This window comes from Leucopleurus acutus (genome assembly GCF_964270905.1).
Source record: "Leucopleurus acutus genome assembly, chromosome: 5".
NCBI classification, from domain to species: Eukaryota; Metazoa; Chordata; class Mammalia; order Artiodactyla; family Delphinidae; genus Leucopleurus; species Leucopleurus acutus.
In genome coordinates, this window is record NC_139147.1 from 55735877 (window position 1) to 55751907 (window position 16031).

The 16031-nt window shown below is 36.5% G+C and overlaps 1 protein-coding gene across 2 annotated transcripts in view; it reads left to right on the plus strand.

Annotated features, from left to right (window-relative positions):
* The window catches only part of DZIP3 (DAZ interacting zinc finger protein 3), a 121408-nt gene extending 105803 nt beyond the window's left edge, over positions 1 to 15605 (plus strand). Inside the window, exons 27-33 of one of the 2 annotated variants that reach the window (XM_082840043.1) lie at positions 5742 to 5867; positions 7920 to 8059; positions 11100 to 11220; positions 11708 to 11854; positions 11939 to 12034; positions 13592 to 13711; positions 15569 to 15605. In XM_082840043.1, the coding sequence (XP_082696169.1) occupies positions 5742 to 5867; positions 7920 to 8059; positions 11100 to 11220; positions 11708 to 11854; positions 11939 to 12034; positions 13592 to 13702 (741 nt within the window). In that variant the 3' untranslated portion in view covers positions 13703 to 13711; positions 15569 to 15605. Of the gene's footprint in view, positions 1 to 5741; positions 5868 to 7919; positions 8060 to 11099; positions 11221 to 11707; positions 11855 to 11938; positions 12035 to 13591; positions 13712 to 15568 lie in introns of those variants that run through there. The other variant, XR_014326235.1, reaches the window with a different exon arrangement.
* The last annotated feature ends 426 nt before the right edge of the window (positions 15606 to 16031 follow it).

Sequence of the window (16031 nt, forward strand, 5' to 3'; positions counted from 1 at the left end):
GACAAACTAATCTCTATGCTATACTGTTTATGTTAGCCTTCTGGGAAACATAGCACCTTAACCCAATAAACTCATACAGCTTCCCAAAAGATCTTTTAGAACAGAACCACTAGATAATAACCTTTATTATGATAACGGATCTGAGGGTAAGAAAGGTGTGATATATTTAGGGGTAGATCACTTTTGACATTAGCATTTCTGCTTATAGTAGAACTTTGAAAATGTTTTTTCTACAAATACTAGTTGAGTATATCAAAGAACTTAAAAATTATGTGAATTGTGTGGAGTTACACTGTTTCAAAAGCAGAATTCAGAGCTGAAAGCATTATGATATTCACCATGGGCTTTAGTTTAGAATGACAGTATTGGCTTTTATATTTTTGGTTAATTCAGGTTTTATAGGAGCATTATATTATGCATATTATTATTCTAGGCTTTGAACACACCATCATACCCAACTCTCCTGATAAGAAATGTGTTGCGTAGATGACAGAAATCCCAGATTCCCTGTAGTTCTATGGGAAGTAACACATATTCTTGGTAGGATTTCTAGAAATCTGTTGCCTCTGCCTGTATTCAAACTACTGCCTATAGGTTGTAGTTAAACTCTCCCATGACTCTAAATATAAAATGGCTCTAGAGACTCGGACGCTAGAAACAGAGATGTTCTTTGGAGTTTTCTGGAACCAGACTGGAATAATCTATGTGATACTAGTGACACTATAAGTGACAAACATAATCAAACCTTGACCTCTACATCCTCATCCCTTCAGAGACTTGCTTATGGCTGATGTGGCTACCCAGGTTTAGTCAAGGGAAAGAACCCACTGGCAGTTAGGCTCAATGGAATTTATAAGCATCCCTTGCTAACACTTAAGAGGTACATGTGTATCTTTTGTGCTTCCTAACCAGAGTCACTGCTGTGCTTGATCAAAGCTAACAGTTGTGTTAAAGTACAAGCATCAGTGACCACTGAGAATTAGTAGAACAGTTTGAGAGCACAGATGCTAGAAATGTAACCATTCTTTTTGCAATAAATTGAGGTGGTATTATACAATGGAAATACATTAGAGGTCTGGGTTCAGGTCCTAACTCTGTGTTGGTTTTGGGAAACTCAGCTGTCCCAGACTTGGTTTTCCTATCTACAAATCAGGAAATTGTACTAGATGATCTGATCACTAAAGTATTTCTTTCTGAGATTCTAGTATTGTAAAGAATGGTTACCAAGTTTTAAATATATATAGTAGTCTAACCTGAGAAGTCTGGAATAATGGGTATTGTTCCCAGTTTAACCCAGTATTTTTATGTGTTTCATTATGTTTTGATTTTTGTAGCCTGGCTGTCTAATCCTAAAAGTAGTGTTAGGTAATTGTTGTCCTCAAAAAGAGCAGGACTGCTAACTCAGTACCCATCATTCATTATTTAAGGACTTTATATTATGAAAATTTTGAAACATACATAAAAACAGAATGATGAACCTCTGTGAACCCAAGAGCCAACTTCAACATCATTATCAACATTTTGTCAGTCTTGTGCCATGTCATCCCCTTCTTCCTCCCCACTGGAACATTTTAAAGTAAACCCTACATCTCATCCATTTATACTTTAGTATGCATTCCAAAAAGATGAGGACTCTTATTCTTGAGATTTTTCTTGTTTCTTGAGGTAGGATTGTATTGCTATAAACTTCCCTCTTAGAACTGCTCTTGCTTCATCCCATAGGTTTTGGGTCATCATGTTTTCATTGTCATTTGTTTCTAGGTATTTTTGATTTCCTTTTTGATTTCTTCAGTGATCTCTTGGTTATTCAGTAGTGTATTGCTTAGCCTCCATGAGTTTGTATTTTTTACAGTTTATTTTTCCTGTAATTGATATCTAGTTTCATAGTGTTGTGGTCAGAAAAGATACTTGATATGATTTCAGTTTTCTAAAATTTACCAAGGCTTGATTTGTGACCCAAGATATGATCTGTCCTGGAGAATGTTCCATGAGCACTTGAGAAGAAAATGTATTCTGTTGTTTTTGGATGGAATGTCTTATAAATATCAATTAAGTCCTTCTTGTCTAATGTGTCATTTAAACCTTGTGTTTCCTTATTTATTTTCATTTTGGATGATCTGTCCATTGGTGGAAGTGGGGAGTTAAAGTCCCCTACTATGATTGTGTTACTGCCGATTTCCCCTTTTATGGCTGTTAGCATTTGCCTTATGTATTGAGGTGCTCCTGTGTTGGGTGCATAAATATTTACAACTGTTATATCTTCTTGGATTGATCCCTTGATCATTATGTAGTGTCCTTCTTTGTCTCTTTTAATAGTCTTTATTTTAAAGTCTATTTTGTCTGATATGAGAATTGCTACTCCAGCTTTCTTTTGATTTCCATTTGCATGGAATATCTTTTTCCATCCCCTCACTTTCAGTCTGTATGTGTCCCTAGGTCTGAAATGGGTCTTTTGTAGACAGCCTATATATGGGTCTTGTTTTTGTATCCATTCAGCCAGTCTGTCTTTTGGTTGGAGCATTTAATCCATTTACATTTAAGGTAATTATCAATATGTATGTTCCTATTACCATTTTCTTAATTGTTTGGGGTTTGTTTTTGTAGGTCTTTTCCTTCTCTTGTGTTTCCTGCCTAGAGAAGTTCCTTTAGCATTTGTTCTAAAGCTGGTTTGGTGGTGCTGAATTCTCTTAACTTTTTGTTTTGTTTTGTTTTGTTTTTTGAATTCTCTTAACTTTTGCTTGTCTGTAAAGGTTTTAATTTCTCCATCAAATCTGAATGAGATCCTCTCTGGGTAGAGTAATCTTTTTTTTTTTTTCGGTATGCGGGCCTCTCACTGTTGTGGCCTCTCCCGTTGTGGAGCACAGGCTCCGGACATACAAGCTCAGCGGCCATGGCTCATGGACCCAGCCGCTCTGCGGCATGTGGGATCTTCCCGGACCGGGGCACGAACCCGTGTCCCCTGCATCGGCAGGTGGACTCTCAACCACTGCGCCACCAGGGAAGCCTTGGGTAGAGTAATCTTGGTTGTAGGTTTTTCCGTTTCATCACTTAAATATGTCCCGCCACTCCCTTCTGGCTTGCAGATTTTCTGCTGAAATATCAGCTGTTAACCTTATGGGGATTCCCTTGTATGTTATTTGTTGCTTTTCCCTTGCTGCTTTTAATATTTTTTCTTTGTATTTAATTTTTGATAGATTAATATGTGCCTTGGTGAGTTTCTCCTTGGATTTATCCTGTATGGGACTCTCTGCACTTCCTGGACTTGATTGACTATTTCCTTTCCCATGTTAGGGAAGTTTTCAACTATAATCTCTTCCCATATTCTCTCAGACCTTTCTTTTTCTCTTCTTCTTCTGGGACCCCTATAATTCGAAAGTTGTGCATTTAATGTTGTCCCTGAAGTCTCTGAGACTGTCCTCAATTCTTTTCATTCTTTTTTCTTTGTTCTGCTCTGCGGTAGTTATTTCCACTATTTTATCTTCCAGGTCACTTATCCATTCTTCTGCCTCAGTTATTCTGCTACTGATTCCTTCTAGAGAGTTTTTAATTTCATTTATTGTACTGTTCATCATTGTTTGTTTGCTCTTTAGTTCTTCTAGGTCCTTGTTAAACATTTCTTGTATTTTCTCCATTCTATTTCCAAGATTTGGATCATCTTTATATCGCTACTTAGAATTCGTTTTCAGGTAGACTGCCTATTTCCTTTTCATTTATTTTGGTCTAGTGGGTTTTTACCTTGCTGCTTCTGCTGCATATTTCTTTGTCTTCTCATTTTGTTTAACTTACTGTGTTTGGGGGTCTCCTTTTTGCAGGCTGCAGGTTCATAGTTCCTCTTGTTTTTGGTGTCTGCCCCCAGTGGGTGAGGTTGATTCAGTGGCTTTTGTAGGCTTCCTGGTGGAGGGGGCTGGTGCCTGTGTTCTGGTGGGTGGGGCTGGATCTTGTCTTTCTGGTGGGCAGGGCCGCCTCCGGTGGTGTGTTTTGGGGTGTCTGTGAACTTAGTATGATTTTAGGCAATGTCTCTACTAATGGGTGGGGTTGCGTTCCTGTCTTGCTAGTTGTTTGGCATGGGACGTCCAGCACTGGAGCTTGCTGGCGGTTGGGTGGAGCTGGGTCTTAGCGTTGATATGGAGATCTCTGGGAGAGCTCTCGTCAATTGATATTACATGGGGCTGGGAGGTCTCTGGTGGTCCAATGTCCTGACCTCGGCTCTCCCACCTCAGAGGTTCAGGCCTGACACAGGCCGGAGCACCAAGACCCTGTCAGCCACACGGTGAACTCAGTGACTTCCTTAGTATAAAGCTGCTGCTGACCTTTGTGATCATAAAACTCAGTCCTTAGTCTTGTTCCCTACCCTCAGATTTTTGCCTCAGGACTCTTACTCTTATTGGCTATATAATCACACCACTATTTTGTACCTAAGAAAATTATAATTTTTAATGTCTAATATTGAAATTTATATTTCCCCAATTGTCTCAGAAATGTCTTTTTCTTAACTAGATTGACAGTACTTCCAATGTGGTTATAATTACCATTACTTTAAAAACCCTTATTTTTAAAAAAACAATCCAAACAAGGTTTATACTTTTCATTTGGCTGGTTATTTTTCTTTAAAATATAACAGCTACCTAACTCCCTCCCTTTTATTCATATCATTTATCTGTTAAAAAACTAACTTCCTACATTATTGATGTAACTGATTACATCCTTGTGATGCCATTATACATATTCTTCTATTTCCTATAACCTGATCATTAGATCTAGAGGGTTAGTTAGAATCAGGTTCAGTATTTTTGGCAAGAGTACTTAATAGGTGATGATGTATACACACATTAGAAGACACACAGTGTCTCTCATTTAGCGATGTTAAGAATCACATGTCATCCTTATCTCTCCATTATAAAGTTCCCCATTAACTTTCACCCTGCTGGTTTCAGTATTGTTACTTAAGAGCTATCTCGATGCTCATTTTTTAAATTCAACAAATAGGTGAATTTCTGCTTTATGCCAGTGCTAGACCTGGCACATAGTAGATGCTCCATAAACCTGTCCTCTTTTGTCGTCCAGCCAATAAGGTATCCATCCCATTGGTAGATGCTAAGAAGGGCTAGCTTTCTACAACCCCCTGGGAAGTTCAGTAACATTCACAGGCATGTCTGCAAGTCACTGTAGGAGGGTTTATTCCCTTGGCCCACCCCACTTCAGCTTTCCACTGCCCTTGGAACTAAACATAAGGTCAGAACTCCACCAGGTGGTACAAGGTCCCTTCAATACATAATAGCAAAAGTAATATTTTCTATAGACAACTTTGGTTCTTTAGCAGAATTTCTGACTGTCAGTATTGTTTATCAGCATGGACAGTACTCATTGAGGAGCTCCTTTCCATAGTCCTATATTATTCCATTTGTCAGAGAACTTTAAAGATCACCTAACCCAACCCTCTTACTTTATAGATTAATGACTTGGTATCCAAGATTACCCAGCTAGGTGGAGAGAAAGTAGGACTAGAACCCAGTTGTCTTCTGTGTCCATGCTCTTTAGTATATTTTACTGCCCTTTGCTTTTTCAAATATTCATATACTTAACTAACGTTATGACAACATTGTTTCTAATATGCTTTGTATCTAGATTTCAAATCAGCTACCCCCCCAAAAAAAAATTGCTCTATGAGTTTAGGTTATTGACTATGTAAATATATAAATATGTGGGGGTTTTGTTTTTATTTTCTATCTTTTCTATTTTAGATACAGCAGTTCTTGGGAAGACCTGTTGTGAAAGAATCTTTCTTTAGACCTGTACTCACTGTTCCTCAAATGCCTGCCGTTTGTTCTGGAGTCATCTCTGCAACTGGTCAACCTAGACCCCCACTGGTACAGACCCCTTCTTGGTGGAATATACATTAACTAGCTTGTTGTCACTTACAGTGGACTTCCAGAATGAATGTCTTCTCTTTGTTCATATACTTGATAAGTAATGATGAAGGTGATGGTGGTAGTGATGATCATGATGATCATGATGATGATTGAACGAATAGTTCCATGTGAGGCACTGCATTAAATGCATTATATATATTATTTAACTATTTCATTAAGTGATTATAACAGTTTTTAGATACAAAGATAAATATAATATTATAGTAGAGAATTCTTATAGTTTTGCTTCTATAACAGGCACTAATGCAGGGTAGATTGATATTTTTAATAGATAATTTAGCATGATTGTTAGCTTCTTTGCTTTTCAACCTACCAAAGTCACAACATTATACCACAAAGCTAAAGAAAAATTTTATATACACACACACATATATGTGTGTATAGTAGGACATTGTTTATCTATAAACAGGTAATATAAATATCACCTTGCAATGTATTATACTATAAAGTTATAAATCTTTCTAGCCACAGAGAGCCATATAAGCTTTATCCAAACCTGAAGAAGCAACAGAGAAATTTAAAATGATTAGGATTATTAGTTGTAATCTTGGTCAAGGTAAACTTTTTATTACAAGAAAAATCTTCTCCCAGATGATTGATGTTTAATATAATTAATGAAAAAATTCTCTAATCTTGACTTTCCCATAACTACATTCTAGTCAGTTGGGGTTTATTTTGTACCTATGTATTGCTGACAGCCTCCCTTTGAAACATATAGTCAAATGGACTTACTCATTTGTGTAGAGGCTGCCTCTCTATGAATAAATATGTATCTAGGCCTTAACATATTTACTAAGTACCACATCTTTTTTAATCACCATGGTATTACAGTGTTGCTCAGGTGGTTTGCTCCTGCGCCATTCTATAAGGAACTATAAATAAAATTTTATTGAAAACATTAAAGTACCTCAACCTTCTAATAAGATTACTTCCTGATTCCTCTGAAAAAGCTTGACACTCAGGCAAACCCAGATTTCTGGTGATATTCTGCTCTTTCTCTGACTTACTAGGCTTTGTGTGAGTAATTTCAGTGGCTGTTAGTAATTTTTCATAAGTAATAACCTTATATTTGAAAATAATCTGTAGTCTTAGATAAAGGATGCATGTTTATAATTATCCTAGTAATCAGATAAGCACTTCAAAAATATTCAATTACTGATATTAATTAGAAACTTGATGGTTCTAAGAAGGAACCATCATAAAATATGAGGAAAACTTTGTTTGATGGTTTCATGGCTCAAAGTTGTCGCTACTACTTCCATACGACCTTTGTAACATTCATGACACTGGGCAGATATTCTAGTAGTATTCTCATGTTTATTTAGTTGTTTGAAAATTAAACTTCATTATTTTTCTAATTATAAAAGTAGTATATGTTAATTATAAAAAGGCAAATAATGTAGAAATACATAAAGCATATACAAAGTATATAATAATTATATAAAGTAGAAAGCAAAATTACCCTGCTGTTGAATCCTAGAAAATAATCACTGTTTACAGATTATTCTGTATCTTACAGACCTTTTTCTGTGCATACACATTTAAAAAATGTTTTACTATAAAATGAGTTCTACCATAAATGCTGTGCCGTAGACTTTTTTTAGAAAATGAGACATACATTGTGGACATCTCATATGCTCAGACATACAAATCTATTTTTAAGGACTTGATTAGATATGCTACAATTTATTGACTTATTCCTCTGTTAACAAACTTTAGGTTGCTTTCAGAAATGCACACTCTGTATGTATTTCTGTATATGTTTGCAATTACTCAGACTAGCATGTGCCATTTTTAAAATAAAGGTAAACATATACAAACAGTTAGAAATATGGTGCTGTAAGGAAAAAAAATTCTAAAAAGGGAACATGTATGTCAGTATTCCTCTTCATTCTACCCATTTTCTGAGGTATGGAAATGTAATGTTGGCATGGAACCTTGCTTCCTAATAATTGAAGCTGATGGGTTGTAACTCTGTGCTCCTTACAGATGACTAGCATAGCCTGGACGGTGCCAGTGCCTGTGGGAGAAGCTGTGCCTCCCAGTGCAGGTCTGGGAAGTGATCCCCCCATGATGAATTGGGAGAAGATTACAGACAGGCTGAAAACTGCCTTTCCACAACAGACCAGGTACCTCAGTCTCTTTTAGTGTTGAGTACAGATCATACTCTATAGTTTCCACAGCCATAATTATGCCAATGAAATGTTTCAGAGAAATATAACACCCCCCCACACACACACAAAGTACAAGTATTTCCTAACCATGGCCTTGGTAGGGAAAATGAAATTTATTAAGAAGAGACAGTTTTCAGTATAAATGCTAAACCTCTTCCCTAAAATTATTAGTTTAAAGTCATGAGAGAGTAAACTTTTAAATTTAGGTTTGCTCATTTACTGAAAGTACAACCAGTTGTAAACCTACCCAATTTTATGTCACTAGCTGCAGTAATTACCTTAATAACCTATTTCCAAAGTGAATTTTAAGTTAATTGTATGGCATATAAGCCCAAACATAATCAGGTTTTACTTTCCTATTTCCTTAATTTTATTGAGGGTTCTTGTAGTTTCTTTGTTAGGGGACAAAGAAAGGGGACATAGTTAAATGCAAGAAATCATTATTTTAGTGTGCTTTTCACAGTTCTGACTTCAGCAGAAAGCTATTTAATTCTACTCCTCCAGAAATGAAGTGTCTTTTATCTTTAATCTTGTATCAAATGAAATAATTCTAGTTTTCACCAGCATTTTCATTTGAAGACCAATGCTTTTATTTAACATATGTACCATTATGTTTCAGGATTAGATTATGGTTTTATAAATATAATAGTGAATAGAAAATGAAAATAGAACTGTAATATAGTTGTTATAAATATATCTAGAAAATAAATAGTAAATCAAAGGTAGTTTTATAAGGCTGGTGACATGACATTTCATTTGAGAAAGAAAAATACTTTTATCATCCTACCCTATCCTACCAAAAATGTATATGCAGGCTTTGGGTCAATGGCTATGGGAATGGAAAAAGAACATATCAGTTAAAATATTCCTAGGTTTCTTTATCACATAATTAATGTGTCTTTCAGTCTTTGCTTTCATTTTCTGTTAAATCTTTGTTTTCTGTTTCTGAATTTTACAAAAGTAGAACTATTAATAATGACAGAAAGAGACTGATAGTAACATAGTTAAAAAGGAATATTTTAGTCTTTTTTTTTTACATCTTTATTAGAGTATAATTGCTTTACAATGTTGTGTTAGTTGCTGCTGTACGACAAAGTGAATCAGCTATATATATACACACACACACACACGTATCTCCATATCCCTTCCCTCTTGAGCCTCCCTCCCACCCTCCCTATCCCACCCCTCTAGGTCATCACAGAGCATTGAGCTGATCTCCCTGTGCTATGCAGCTGCTTCCCACTAACTATTTTACATTTGGTAGTGTATATATGTTAATGCCACTCTCTCACTACGTTCCAGCTTCCCCTTCCCCCGCTGTGTCCTCAAGTCTGTTCTCTACATCTGTGTCTTTGTTCCTGCCCTGCCACTAGGTTCATCAGTACCGTTTTTATAAATTCCATATATATGCCTTAGCATATGGTATTTGTTTTTCTCTTTCTAACTTACTTCACTCTGTATGACAACTCCAGGTCCATCCACCTCATTACAAATAACTCAATTTTGTTCCTTTTTATGACTGAGTAATATTCCATTGTATATATGTGCCACATCTTCTTTATCCATTCATCTGTCGATGGACATTTAGGTTACTTCCATGTCTTGGCTATTGTAAATAGTGCTGCAGTGAACATTGTGCTACATGTATCTTTTTGAATTATGGTTTTCTCGGGTATATACCCAGTAGTGGGGTTGCTGGGTCATATGGTAGCTCTATTTTTAGTTTTTTAAGGAACCTCCATGCTGTTCTCCATAGTGGCTGTATCAATTTACATTTCCACCAGCAGTGCAGGAGGGTTCCCTTTTCTCCACACCCTCTCCAGCATTTGTTGTTTCTAGATTTTTTGATGATGGCCATTCTGACTGGAGTGAGGTGATACCTCATTGTGTGTTTTTTTTTTTTTTAATTTATTTTTGGCTGCATTGGGTCTTCATTGCTGCGCGTGGGCTTTCTCTAGTTGCAGTGAGCGGGGGCTACTCTTAATTGTGGCGCGGGCTTCTCATTGCAGTGACTTCTCTTAGTGCAAAGCACGGGCTCTAGGCGTGTGGGCTTCAGTAGTTGTGGCGCGCAGGCTCAGTAGTTGTGGCTCATGGGCTCTAGAGCACAGGTTCAGTAGTTGTGGTGTACGGGCTTAGTTGCTCTGTGGCATGTGGGATTTTTCCGGACCAGGGCTCAAACCTGTGTCCCCTGCATTGGCAGGTGGATTCTTAACCACTGTGCCACCAGGGAAGCCCCCCTCATTGTGGTGTTGATTTGCATTTCTCTAATGATTAGTGATGTTGAGCATCTTTTCATGTGTTTGTTGGCAATCTGTATGTCTTCTTTGCAGAAATGCCTGTTTAGGTCTTCCACTCATTTTTGGATTGGGTTGTTTGTTTTTTTTGATATTGAGCTGCATGGGCTGCTTGTATATTTTGGAGATTAATCCTTTGCCAGTTGCTTCATTTGCAAATATTTTCTCCCATTCTGAGGGTTATCTTTTTGTCTTATTTATGGTTTCCTTTGCTGTGTAAAAGCTTTTAAGTTTTATTAGGTCCCATTTGTTTATTTTTGGTTTTATTTCCATTATTCTAGGAGATGGGCCAAGAAGGATCTTGCTGTGATTTATGTCATAGAGAATATTTTAGTCTTGAGTGAGAGAGCATTGAGAGATATGATATAATGAGCTCAGTACATAAATAAGTAGATAACAAACTTAATTTTCACACAGTAAGCTTTTAAAAACAGTTAAAATCTCTTTTTGGAAAGAAAATAAATACTAAACTTTATTACTCACAAACACATTAAGTATCATTAATCAATACATTAGGAGTTTTCATTTTGGTTTAAAATAAATGCAGATGGACCTGTGATCACTTTTTTAGATCAGAAATCTAAAGGGTCACATCTGTATGCTACATATCAATCCTGTGATAGGATTTCACAGCTCCTTTGAAGGGCGCATCCTCAAGGCAGTAGGAAAATCACCAGTGCTCTTTCCTTGATCTCTTCCAGAAAGGAGCTTACAGATTTCTTACGGAAATTGAAGGATACTCATGGGAAGTCCTTATCTAGACTGACATTTGATGAAATTGTTCACAAGATTTCCCAATTTATTGACCCCAAGAGATCTCAGGTAAAAAAAAAGAAAAAAAGAAAAGACAACTTTATCTCCTGGCCCTTATCTTTAGTAGTTAGCCATATTAATTATCTCCATTACATGATCAGGAAATCAGTCTATAATCATATTAAATCATCTATTAACAACAAACAATTCAGCTTGACAAATGGCATGGGAAACACCACCTGATCATTCTAGAATAAAACTGACCCTCTTGAAATTTACTCTAGGTTATTTTGAATGGCTCTAAAAGGAGACATATTTTCTAATTTTCTGCAAAGACTTGTTTTAATTGAAAGAGCACCTAGAGTTATTTTTGGTTTTACCTGGTTCTTAGTATATAAGTAATATTGCCAACATTTATTTCAAGATTTCTCATGAACCTGATTAACCTTTACCCTTTTGCTAATTCTCACGGTAGCCTATTCTATGGTATTTATCAGTTCTTCCTGTTTTAGTTCAATTCTAAAAAAAATAATAAGTATAATATTCTAATTTTCAGAGTCAAGGAAAATCCGTGCCAAATGGTAATAGTGCTTCACCCAGCCATACTCCTCCACCTCAGGCTAATGCTGCCCAGCCCTCAAAACCAGCCCGGAGGCCCCTCGGTTCACAAGGTCCTGCCACGTGGGAAGGAGCCAATAATTTGGTGAGACTGAGACTTGGTTCTGAATACATTTAAAGTTAGAGGAGAGAAATGAGCTGAATTTAACCTTATGTGTATTTTCCCTAGGATGATGAGGAAGAGGAACCTTGTGTGATCTGTCATGAGAATCTCTCTCCAGAAAACCTCTCAGTTTTGCCCTGTGCGCACAAATTCCACTCTCAGGTGAACTTATCTTTTTAATATTTTGCCATTAATCAATTAAGTGAAATTCATACTGCATTCCTTGAAATTGTATACATGTATCATCCACTACTGTGTCATGAATTTCACTGGATATAACTCTGGGCTTTTGGGTACCGCACAGAAGCATTTATATGTTTTCCCATACCTAGCCATGGATTGCATTGTGTTTTCTCAGATCTCGATACACCTAGCAGGAGAAGGGGACAATGATGAGATTTAATGGGACAGAGTGCCTTTGAACAGAACTGGAAGGAATGTTGATTGACTTGGCAGTTGGCAGTTTAGCAGCAGTGCCACTTCACCTTGGCTTGTTATAAATAGTGTCCTTTGTCCACACCTAATGATAGCCAACTGCTGTTATAACGCATAAGACTTAACAGTCTGTCCAGCTCCTGTATTTGCTTTTGAAGATGCTGAGGCCTGAGTGTTGATGTTATAAAAATGGGAGGCTGGCATATCTTTTGTTAATTGGCATTTATATAGATTATTGGCATTTATATAGATTAACTTCTGGTGGTGTTGCTGTGCAAGTGCTATTGATATACAATTTATGATCCAAGTCTTCTGATGCAGAGGTGTAATTTGACACAGGAAAAGATAATCTTACACAAGAAAGGCTTCTCAGGGAAGTGAACAATAAGCCAGCTCATTCAAGCCGTATCTGTAAAACATCATTTCAAAGATATGTGATACCAGGTACAGAATTATGTTTTGTATCTGCTTGGATAAGAAGAGATATACACAGAATGGCTAATCCCAAAAGACCTCCAGGATAGATACTTAGCCATCTGTTTTTCCCACTTAAAGTTTTAAAAGTCCTAAAGATCCATTTAGAAAATAAATGTTTCACAAAACTTATTTTATTCTTTGCCATTGCTCATTGAATAGAAAGCAGGTAATTCATTCAGGTTACTCTCTAAAGTTAATGGGCCTCATATCTATTGCCTATTCTTAATCCTCTCTCATCTGACTTGGGTCTCCATTATTCATTCATGTAAAAATGATTTGTTTTTGGAGAGTCAGTATTCAAGCAAATAACTTAATATATAGTTCATAGCCAACGAGTACTACCATTATGACCAAAGAAAGAGCAATCTGAAAAGTATATCCATTATCTAGGGATTTTAACTTCAGAACACCATAAGCACTTGATACAAGGTATTTGTGACATTTGTATGTTTAGATATGACTTTTTCTAGATTATAAATTAGAATAATATATAATAAACTAGAGAAAAAATGTAATAGGTTTCCTCAGTCTCCTTATTAGGAAGAACTAGTCTTCCTGAAGATTGGGGTTGGGGGGAAGGATCTTAATAGAATAAACTGGCTGAAAGGTGTTCTCCTGTTACCAACTATATAGCTCAGCAAATCACAGACAAAGTTCCATGATTGCAGAAGTTTTCATGGCAATCCACCAAATAAGGCTCTGAGATCCACTGGAAGATATGTTGGTTGGCAACGCTGATGTATGGAGTAACAGCTGCCTCTGCTAGGCTAAATCTGAGAGACTGACATGAATCTTTTTGCTCCTTAGTGCATTAGACCTTGGTTGATGCAACAGGGGACATGCCCAACCTGCAGACTCCACGTTTTGCTACCAGAAGAATTTCCTGATCACCCCAGCCAGCACTTGCCCAAGATCTGATACAACGGGGTGACTATGCAAGGGAAGTTCAATTTTCAGACTGCAGCATTTAGTTTTGCCTTTTATTTGGGCTGATGATAGTGTGAGTGATGTGAAGCAGTACGCTCTTCAGTATTATGCAAAATAAGCTAGCTAAACTCATCAAAGCTGCAGCCAAAGAGGAGAGGACAAATCTTCAGGAGTGTGAACTGAATTGAACAGGTTAAAGAAGATAGAATTTTAAAAGTTACATTATATTTGCCCTTACCTTAGCAGGTATTTTCTTCCAACATAAAGATGATTACTGTTAGCATGTATACTAGGATGTCTTTTTTTGTCCTTATTCCACTCATCCTTTACTTTCTCCCAAATATACTAAACTTTAATTTCCTGAAATAAATGACAAGAGTAGGAAAATTCCACAGATTTTAGTGTTCCTTTTAACTTTTAAAATTGATTATAAAAATATGTATTATTTATTTGCATTTTATCTCTATCTTCCCTATTCTTTTCTATTCTCTAAAATACGTACCTATGAATAGATTATGAGCTACTTGAGGGTGGGGTCCAAACAGTGGTGTTTTCGAGCTGGCTTATACTGGTTTATGAGAAACAACTGTTAGTTTCAGGAATTTTGTGAGCCAGTTATTCAAATTGTTGGTAGCTTGAAATCTGCCATAGTGGGAGTATTTTACACCATAGAAATTGGTAAACGCTGTAAGTAAGGGCTTATTTTCCCCTCAAGAGCTGGTTATTAAACATTTACCAGTATACCTCTGGGACCATGTCTGATGATTCTTACTGTTCTCAATGTCTTTCACAGTAGGTACAGCATAAATAGTCCCCAGAATTAGAAATCAGGAAGCAGTAAATAAAGTTACTGTGCAAATTAAGTCATTTGCTCAGTTGAATAACTTTGGTCATTTGTAAACATGCTCTTTGGACCCTAATCGTTTATATTTTGGAGAGATTTTTTTTCTGCCTTAAAAGTTTCTAATTTCACTTTCTCATGCTGGGGGGTTACTGTTTGTGTATAGTTGCTTCTTATGACAGAGTTGACACCCACTGAGCTAAAGCTGCACATCTAAAGCTTGTCACTGAGAACTTTCATTCTTAGAGGTCAAAACCTATTTTGAAATTAGTACTGTGTAAATTCTATAAGTGTTGTACATGTCTCTAGCTACAAAATTAAAAGAATTCAGTGACCCTGTAAGAAAAATGTTACACGGTTCATATTATTTTCCGTAAATTAATGAAATTCATACTGTGAATAAGTGTTTCCTGACTCAGCAACTATTTTACCTGTATATTTCAGTGTAAATATATCTTGAATTTACTTTAAATCTCTATTTAAAATTATTATTTCTATAATTGTATGCTAAATGTTTTCTTCTCTAATGAGAATAGACTGGAAAATGTGGAGGAAAATACCCCAAATGAAGGCAGTCATCTAGACATGTAAAGTGCCAAGAATGTCTTAGAATTGCACAATTCAGAACTTAAAGGGCCTTTAATAATTATCTTGTCTAACACCTCAAGGTCATGGTCATATAGCAAATTACCTTGTAAAACAAATATTTTTTAGTGTATGTTTACAACTGTAATTTCACTTTCATGTGGGAAAGAATAAATGTTTCTTAACTGAATAACTATTTTATCTGTGTATATTACTTTAACTGTGTCCTAAAGCTACTTGAAATCTCTATTTCAAACATCTATTTCTGTTTCATTGTGCTTTAACTTTTTCTTCTGTTGTGAGAAAGGATGGGAAAATATCCAAAAGGAAGGCAGTCATCTAGACTTGTAAAATACCAAGTATGCCTTAGAATCATAGTCAGAGCTTATAGGGTCCTTAATGATCCTCTGATCTATTCCCTCATTTTACAGGAACATCTTGCCCTAGGTCATGTGGCTAAATAGTGGCTGAGCCAGTCCTAATACTTGAGAGTCCTGATACTCGGTAAGTCACATGCTTCCTCCACAAATTCAGGCTGCTAGGCTGTATTGGTGCTGAACTGCTGTTCTTGGCTCCAAGAAAGGGGCCAGAAGACTTAACAAGATAGCTGATATATAGTGAGAGTACAGTAGGACCATGCTCTTGAAAGTCATATCCAATTCTGCAGATGCTGAAGGTAATGGGATTTTTTTTCTTTTTGAAGTATAACAATAAAGACAACTGTAGTGGCCATTCTTCTATAAACAGTGATCACTGTCATGCCTGTGGCTGCTGAAGGATCCAGAACACCATACTGCACAGAAATTCAGTGAGGGAAGTAGCAATATTTAATCAAAAACAATCTGTAAGCATCCTGTAATATCACTGCAGCTGCCGTCAGATAATACGTCTTGT